The 9512-nt window shown below is 43.8% G+C and overlaps 1 protein-coding gene across 2 annotated transcripts in view; it reads left to right on the top strand.

Annotated features, from left to right (window-relative positions):
* The first annotated feature begins 1494 nt into the window (after positions 1-1494).
* Positions 1495-9512, top strand: part of MCPH1 (microcephalin 1) — a 242378-nt gene continuing 234360 nt past the window's right edge. Inside the window, exons 1-2 of one of the 2 annotated variants that reach the window (XM_026508495.4) lie at positions 1495-2635; positions 3323-3414. In XM_026508495.4, the coding sequence (XP_026364280.2) occupies positions 2587-2635; positions 3323-3414 (141 nt within the window). In that variant the 5' untranslated portion in view covers positions 1495-2586. Of the gene's footprint in view, positions 2636-3036; positions 3104-3322; positions 3415-9512 lie in introns of those variants that run through there. The other variant, XM_044387566.3, reaches the window with a different exon arrangement.

Raw genomic sequence — 9512 nt, 5'->3', positions numbered from 1 at the left:
TGCTAAGAAACAACAAATTCCTGTTCTCTTGAGTATTTCCACTAAGAATGGGTGCTTTCTTTAATATAATTATTGACAAATTTGGGCTTAAATCTCTCCTCTCTTATGTTCATTCTCCTGCTTGCTACATATTTTTTATCCTTTCTTTGCTTTTTTAGAATGAGTTATATTTTATTCTTTCATTTCCTTTTATTATTTTGATAGTTACACAATATTTAATTTCTCATTGATTTCCATAGAGATTGCAAAATACAACCTTGCCTGATCACACTGTAATAGACATGAGTACTTCCACTACTTCCTTTAAAATGAAAAGGCCTGGGACACCTGGGTGGCTCAGTCGGTTAAGCATCTGCCTTCTGCTCAGGTCATGATCCCAGGGTCCTGGGATCGAGTCCCACATCAGGCTCCCTGCTCAGTGGGGCGTGTGCTTCTCCCTTTCCCTGTTCATGTGCTGTCACTTGCATCTCTCTCCTCTTTCTCCCACTCAAATAAATAAAAAAATCTTAAAAAAAATTAAATAAAATGAAAGGGCCCGAGAGGACTGTCACTCCCTGAGCCTCCTGACCGATTCACCACTATTATAGGGCATTACTACTGTATATATGTTGTATGTTAACCTCATAAGACAATTATTGTTGGTTTATACAATCAGTGTTTATGTTATTTTTTGATTGTATAATGTTCATTTAGATTTACCCACATTTTAACACTTTTTGTTATTTTTTAATTCCTTCCTGTATCTCCAAGTTTCCATTACAAGAAAACCGCAGACCCAAATCTGTCAGGAATGCAGAGGACAAAATTCTAAACAAATTTTAACAAAACAGGTCTGACAACATGTTAAAGGGTTGGTACATCATGACGAAGTGGGGTTTATCCTAGAAATGCAAGCTTATTTCAACATTCAAAAATCAGTGTAGCTCCCTGTTCACAACCTAGAAAAAAAATATGATCATTTCAATAGATTAAAAAAAAAAAAGCATTTCACAAAACCAAACATCCTGATTTCAAACATTTCCATTTAAAAAATGGAATAGTCCTGCAAAAGAGGAAGATATAGGAAACTCCTCAACCTGGTAACAGGCGCCCGTGAAAGACCCACAGCTAACATCACAGCTAACACTGAAGGGCCAGATGCTTTCTCCCTAAGACTTGTTTCTTTCTCCTGTTAATCTCCCTAAGACCCGGGACTAGACAAGGATGAGACCCTTACCGCTTCTACCCGGCATTCTGGGACTAGGGTTTCTCCACCTAGGCTAGCTGCTCCCGGCACCACACGCTTGCATAGCCCCGGGGCGGGACCGCAGGCGTGGGCGGGGCTCCGCGGGCGGGAGGTTTGAATCCCCCCGAGGCTCAGCGGCGCTCCTGCTGGGCTGTTTACCAACGCGGACCTCACAAGCTCCCTCCCGGGTTCGCTCGCTCCAGCCCGGATGTGTCCGCTCCGGGATTTGCAGGCTGCAAGGAGTGGTACTGCCAAGCGCCAGACCCCGTAGCTGTAGTCAGCGATCTAGGGTACCCCGCGTCCCCCAGCCGGGATCTGAGGTCCAGCGTCCCCACAGCTCCCCGCAGAGTCGATGCCCGGGGTCCCCATACAGGAGTGTGAGACCCAACTTCCCCTGCATTTGCGGGATCGGAGATCCGGGGTCGCCTCCCCCCCCCCCCCCCGACAGGATCTGAGGTCCAGGGTCTCCACAGCCCCCCGCGGGGTGTGAAACCCGGCTCCCGCCTGTCCCCCCAGCGGGGACCTGAGGTCCGGGGTCCCCCCGTGGGGTCCGAGACCCGGGGTCTCCCCAGTGGGGTCTGAGACCTGGCTCCCCCTTCCCCCCTACGGGGATCTGAGCTCCGGGGTGTCTCCTCAGCGGGGATCTGAGACCCGGCGCCCCCCCCAGTGGGGTCTGAGACTGGCTCCCCCTCCCCCCCCTGCGGGATCTGAGGCCCGGGGTGTCTCCCCGCCCCCCCCCCCCCCCCGCCGTGGGATCTGAGGCCCGGGGTCCCCAGGGGTGCCCGCCCTTCCCGCAGGCGCTCTTGGGGACGCTGAAGCACGGCGGTCTGGCCCTTCCAGCGGTAATTCCGAGCGCTGACGACAGGGCGGCGCACAGGGACCCCGTGCTCGCGGGGTGAGCGTGACCGCGCGGTTGGAGATTCGGAGAAGTTTCTTCTGAAGTCCCACAGGGGCTGCGAACTACCACTCTGCTCCTTCCCCGTCCGCAGTTCCCAGGTGGGCCAGTGAGGCTCCGGGAAGCTTCTGAGTGTCCTTACGGAGACAGAGGGGTTTGACTAGGGTTTGGGGGACACCCGTGCTCGTAATTTCCAAGAGGACAGGAAGACTCGCGGGGAGAACACTGACCAGCAGTGTGACTGGAGGTGAACCGAGACCGAGCACTGGAAAAGCCCCTGTCCCCTTTAAAGCAAGCAGAAACCTTAACATTCCCCCCACCCACCCTCCTTGGGCTGTTTAGAAAACGTGGATGAGCGGATATCCGTGGAGACGGAGGGGAAGGGACGCGCGTCAGCCGTGCGCATGCTCAGTATCACCCACTCCTGGCTCTCCTGGCTTGGCGCGGTGCTGAGGGTTCGCGTCGTATGTCTCTCATGGCGGCTCCCGGGACCTCAGGGCGCCAGGTCTTGAAAGGTGAGGGGACTTCCTGCACTCTGGAAATTGAGTCGGCGGCCGCGGGCGGGCCTGAGGGCGTGCGCCAAGGTCTCGGCGAGCGCGTGGACGGGGCTTGCTAGGCGCGTGGGGAGCGGAGCCTGGCCTTTCCGGAAGTCAGCCTGGCAGCATCTGGAGGGAGGGTGTCCCCGAGTGCGGTGCTGTCACCGTCCCTGTCGGGAGTGGGGGGCTGTCCCCGAGTCCAGTCCAGTGTCTGACCCTGTGGGGAGTGGGGGGCTGTCCCCGAGTCCAGTCCTGTCCCCGACACCGTGGGGTGTGGAGGGCTATCCCCGAGTCCAGTCCAGTCCCCGGCCCTGTGGGGCGTGGGGGGCTGACTGTCTCCAGGTATAGGAAGTTGAGTGGTTGTATGGTCCTTTACACCAACCATACTCTTCACTAGAAAAGTCGAGCCTAGTTTAGGAATCCGGGAAGAGCATCCAGTGTTAAAAGGTAAGGCTTGGCTTGTGTGTGAATAAAGTTGTTCTTTGCTTGGAGTTTTAAGAACCATAATCGCACTAATGCTATTTTGAATAGGCTTTTGATAGAAGAAGCTTTGAATTTACTTTTTAATGTAAATAATTTAGAACGAGATAAACATCTACTGAACTCCTTGGGGAGGGATGCTAGAATTTCAGATTTATTTCATGCTACTGTTTTGTTTATTTTCAGATGTAGTGGCCTATGTTGAAGTCTGGTCAGTGAATGGAACAGAAAATTATTCAAAGGCATTTACAAACCAACTTGTGGATATGGGGGCAAAGGTAAGAAATTCATTTTACCATTGCTACATATGGCAGTCCTCTGATACCTAATGGGAAATGCTTGTATTTTCTTTTTTTGGTAGTTACTATGTAGAACATGAGGGATGAGGACAAAGAGGACAGTGGGTGAGTGGTGCAGCAGGGGGGAGGGGCGAACCATGCTGCAAAGAAGTTTAGAATAGTCGAATTTATAGAACAGTTGGCCTTGTGGGTGATGTGAGAAGACTAGCCTAGAAACGTGGATTCTGCCACTGGTTAATTGGATGCAGGATGCTGTTGACCTAAGTGAGAAATGCAGGAAAAGGAAAAGGTTTTTAAGGGAAGGATTGTGGATTTGGGCATATTGAAAATATCTGACAGACATTTGGATATATGGGTCTGGAATTTGAGAAAGTCAAGCTGGAGATAATATTGTACGGGGTCAAGACCCTGTGGGTCAGGTGAGACCACTGCTGTGGGATTGACTCAGGCGGTTAGAATGAAAGGGGCTGCAGGTGGAGCCTATTTAGTATTTGGATGGCAGGTGATGGGAGCAGGGGACCCAGCAACAAAGAGGGGATGCCAGGAGATTCTGGAAAAGGAAGTCTGGAAGTCAGAGGAGGGATGCACTTCAAAGACAGAATTTTAAAGCAATGCAGAATCTTCAGACAAGTTGAGACTGGCAAGTGTACCTTAGATTTAAAACTCTAAGGTTATTGTTGAGTGTAGCACAGTTTTCAGTGAAATGGGTAAAAGGATTGGACGTTAGCCCAGGAATGAATGAGATACGGGGAATGGAGATGGTGAAGACAGGCTGCTCTCATGGGGACTTGAACTGTGAACAGAGTGTATTCATGTGTGGGGGGGGATTGTTGAGGGAGGATGGCATAGGCTGGGTGAAGGGAGAGATTAACACGGTGAGATCGGTGAGATGGGTGAAGGCATGCCGGAGTTTAGGATGAGGCAAGAAAGGCCTTGACACCCAGGGTGTAAAACGGAAGGAGGCATTCAGCCACGGGCAGAGAGGGTGCTCCTGAATCTTGTCTGCTCTTAACTAGCCTCTACCCTGATGGCCAGAGCAGACTGGAGTGGAGAGTGTTGAGCATGTTGGGGTAGGGTGCCCTTGAGAACCCGAGGAGACCCCTTCTTTTTTGATCTGTTGGAAGGTAGAAACCAGAGGGTGATTCCTTGTTTTGATGCCTACTCCCTACTTGGGCTGAAAGACGAGGTGCAGTGGCTGAGAAAAAGGCCGTGGAGTGTGGGAGCTGACAGAATGGCCCTTAAGACCATAGTATCTTAGTATTAAGATTTTCCATCTGTTGGCTCTTTTTGCTTTTCACCTTTTATTGAGAAAATCTTCAAATACAAAAGTGGGACATAGAGACCCAGTAATTGTTAAGATCTTAACATACGTGCTTTGTCTTCATCTCTTCCGTACAGTGTATTTACATGTGTATGTGGTTTTTTTTTCCTAAACTATTCGAAAGTGAGTCACAGATAAAATCTGCCCCTAAACTGGATCAGTGTGTAACCTCTAAGAACAAGGAATTTTCCTGTATAATAAAAAGACCATTATTACATCTGAGAAGATTAGCAATGGTTCCTAACGGATTCGACCACCGCAGAAAATATTTGTATTTCTGCCAGTGAATGAGAGCCCCACTGCTGCTCGTACTTGCTTTTGTCTTTACTTTGAGCCCTTTGGTGCCCTTCTGGTGGTACATCATCATGGTTTGAAATTGTATTTTCCCACATGTTTTCATATATTTATTTTGAGGAACCTGTTCAAGACTCCAGCTCATATTTCCACTGGGTTTTTCCTTCTCTTCTTGATTTGTAAGCATTCCTTCTGTTTTTTGGTTGACCCCATTGTTGGCCATATGAATTGCAAGATTTTCTAACTCTGTGGCTTGTCTTTTCATCTTCATGGTATCTTTTGATGATTGGAATATAGTTTATTTCTTTATGGTGAGCTTTGTTGCGAGTGTTTTTTTAAAAAAAACAACTATCTATGCCTATACCAAGATTACAAAGATTTCTCCTGTTATTTTCTGGAAGCTTTACCATTTTGCCTTTCACATCTAGATTTACTATATATCTGGAAGTGATTTTTATATATGGTGTGAAATAGTTTCATTTTTTTTCCATGTGAATATTTTTGATCTTAGCACCATTTATTGAAAAGACCATCCTTTAACCAATCTCTGAACTAATGCCTTTGCTTGTCGTCAGTCAGGTAACTATGTTTCAGTATCCGCATTATCTGTTCTCATGACAGACCACAGTCATAATTGCTCTTTATAATGAATCTTCGTAAGTCTTCTTGTTTTTCCTTCAAGGTGTCCTGGCAGTTCTTTGCCTTTTGCATTTCCAAATATATTTTAGAAGCAGTTTGTCAGCTTTCAAAAAAATTTTTTTTATAATATTTTTTTATTGTGTTAGTCACCATACAGTACATCCCTGGTTTTTGATGTAAAGTTCGATGATTCATTAGTTGCGTATAACACCCAGTGCACCATGCAATACGTGCCCTCCTTACTACCCATCACCAGCCTACAGCAACCTTTTTCATGACACATCTCTAAAGGCAAGAGGAACAAAGGATAAAATGAACTTGTGGGACTTCATCAAGATAAAAAGCTTCTGCACAGCCAACGAAACAGTCAAAAAAACTAAGAGGCAGCCCACGGAATGGGAGAATATATTTGCAGATGACACTACAGGTAAAAGACTGGTATCCAAGATCTATAAAGAACTTCTCAAACTCAACACACAAGAAACAAATAAACAAATCATAAAATGGGCAGAAGATATGAACAGACACTTTTCCAATGAAGACATACAAATGGCTAACAGACACATGAAAAAATGTTCAAAATCATTATCCATCAGGGAAATTCAAATCAAAACCACACTGAGATACCACCTTACGCCAGTTAGAATGGCAAAAATTGACAAGGCAAGAAACAACAATTGCTGGAGAGGATGTGGAGAAAGGGGATCCCTCCTACATTGTTGGTGGGAAATCAAGTTGGTACAGCCACTCTGGAAAACAGTCTGGAGGTCCCTTAAAAATTTAAAAATTGAGCTACCCTATGATCCAGGCATTGCACTACTGGGTATTTACCCCAAAGCTTTCAAAATTTTTGAATGGGATTGGATTGATAAAAATAGATCCATATGGCGAGAACTGACGTTTTTATGAAATTGAATCTTCCAACCCATGAATTTATATGCCTTTGTTGATTTTGGTTTCTTGAATTTCTTTCAGTAATGTTTCATAATTTTCTCTTTTATAAATGGTATCTTTAAAATTCCATTGTCTAACTGTTCCTGGTTGCTTTTATAAATGGTATCTTTTAAATTCCTTTTTCTAACTGTTCCTGGTATATAGAAATAATTTTTGCATATCTACCTTGTGTCCAGAAGACTTAGCAAACTCATTTATGTAATGTGGCATTTTTAGGACTTAAAAAATGTACACAATTGAATATTATGTGCACGGGACAGTTACTCTATTTTCTAATCCTAACTCTTTCTATTTCTGGACATGCTGCACTGTGAGGGCCTGTGTTAAATAGAGCACACTTATCAGGCATCTTTGTGTGGTTCCTCTGCTCAAGGGAAAGCTTTTTGCATTTTCACCTAATGCAATTTTTTTGTTTTGTTTTTTAAATTGGAGTATAGTTGACATACACAATACTGTATTTCAGGTTTATAACATAGTGATTCCACATTTATGTACATTATGAAATGATCACCAGGATAAGTCTAGTTCTCATCTGTCACCAAAGTTACGGTGTACTTTTCGTCTCTATGACTTAAAACTGGAGCTTTGTACCTTTTCTAATCTTCACATATTTTGCCCATCACCCCTGTCCCCTCTGGTACCCACCAGTTCCCTATTAGTCCATTTTGTTTTTTAGATTACATGTATAAGTGATATCATATGCTTAATGCTTTTTTTTTTTACCAACTTTCAGATCCTAATTTGCTGAGAGTTTTCTTCATGAATTAACTTTTTAATGTCATCAATTGTGTTTTCTGCATATAATTGAGATGATCATAATTTTTTCTCTTTTACTTTGTTAACATAGTGAATAACTATTTATTTTAATATTAACCAACTTTGCAGTCCTGGAATAAACTCAAGTGGTGGGAATGCATTATCCTTTTTATGTATTTGTTGACAACAAGTTGCCAATATTTTGTTTTCTTCTTTTTCCATGCAAATATTTCAAGGAGTGATACTGGTCATTTTCATTCCTGTAGTGCTATTCTGTGGTTTAGTACTAAAGATAGGCTAGTTTCATAAAACAAATCGCAGAATTGTGACTCTTTCTCTTTTTTATTCTAAGTTTGTATAGGATTGGTATTTCTCTCTTAAATTTTTGGTATAATTTGCTGATGACGCCAACTAGTCCTTGAGTTTTCTTTGTAGATTTTTTAAAAACTTTTTTTGTTACAGTTTTTCATCTGTTTGAAAATTATAGGATATGCATTTTTTTCTATTATAAGTGCTTTTAGAAAGCTGGTATTTTTTTTTAAGAAATGTATTCATTTCATCTAAATTTTCAAAATTTATTGGATCAAAGCTATTCATAATATCCTGTTTGAATTTTTTAATGTCTTCACAGTCTATAGAGATGACCCCTTCATACCGATATTGGTTATTTGTGCCTTTTCTCTTATTTTCCTTATAACATTTACTTGGGTTTTATTGATTTTATTAGTTTTTCCAAGGAACCAACTTTTGGTTTCTTGATCCTCCTTTTCTTTTTTATTAATTCTGGCCTCATTTTTATAATACTCTAACTCACTCTTTGGTTTTAATTAGCTGTTCTTTTTCCAGCTTTTTAAGATGACTGCATTGACATTTTAACCTTCTTTTTGTGCATGCTTTTGTTATGACATAGTTAAATTCACATTTGTAAAGTGGAACGCAGGGTGCCGAATGGTGAACAGCAGTTAAACAACAGACTACAGAGAAATTGAAACAGGAGTTTATTACAGGTCTTGAAGGAGGTGCATGACGCCACGTACGCTTGAGAAGCCACACTGGGAGGTCAGGGCTAAGTACAGCCAGAGAGACTGGCAGGACCTGAGGCATATGTCTTTATTAGGCTCCATGGGGAATGCTTTCAGCTTCCTAGTCTAGGGCTGAATTAATCAATTCAAACCAAAGAATGAGGTTTTGGTAGCTTCAGAACCTTAAGGGACACACAAGGGGAAGGACCTTAAAGGCAGAGGAGATGGTTGCCCAAAGGGCCATTGGGGAACTGACATTTGCTTGTGACTCTGGGGCTGTTATCTAGGGTATGTGCTTGCATGAGGGGTTGGTGTTGGTTTTGGACTCCTGCAGAATGCTTGGCCAAAAAAAAAAAAAACAGATGCCAAGGCAGCAGTACCCTAGAGTAGCTTAGCTAAATTCTCGACAGCATTTTAGGTTATACGTCTCCCCAAGCTGGGCTTTAGCTGCAATCCCCAAGGCTTTGTTGGGTAGATTGCAATATCTAGGTCTACTTTTACTTTTTATTTCTAGTGGTTTATGTTCTTGTCTCATCTCTAGGTAAGCTTGATGTTTTGTTTGTTGTTGTTGTTGTTGTTTTTCTAGTTGAGTATTGTGTGTATTTAAGTTTGAAATTAGAGACCTAGAATTGTATTCTCTTTCTTCAGAAGAGATTCACATTTGCTTCAGTCTTGTTTTTAGTGCTCATAATCCAGGATTTTTTTTTTTTTTTAAAGATTTTATTTATTTGACATAGAGACAGCCAGTGAGAGAGAGACAAGCAGGGGGAGTGGGAAAGGAAGAAGCAGGCTCCCAGCAGAGGAGCCTGATGTGGGGCTCCATCCCAGGACTCTGGGATCACGCCCTGAGCCGAATGCAGACGCTTAACGACTGAGCCACCCAGGCGCCCCTCATAATCCAGGATTATCTTAATCCAGTTGCAGGATTGAAGATGATTTAAAACTGGACTGCAGACCTGTGAGGGCCATTATGTGGTTTACCCTTACTCCTGGATCAGCCGTTTGGGTGCCCATACAAGATATGAGGGTTTTGCCAGACTCCCTTCTCCCATTCTGAGGCTGGCAGTCCAGTTTTTGCCCCTCTTGTCCTT

Source organism: Ursus arctos, unplaced genomic scaffold, assembly GCF_023065955.2.
Source record: "Ursus arctos isolate Adak ecotype North America unplaced genomic scaffold, UrsArc2.0 scaffold_27, whole genome shotgun sequence".
Taxonomy (NCBI): Eukaryota; Metazoa; Chordata; class Mammalia; order Carnivora; family Ursidae; genus Ursus; species Ursus arctos.
Note: the sequence above shows the minus strand (reverse complement) of the source record. Positions and strands in the feature narration are given on the sequence as shown.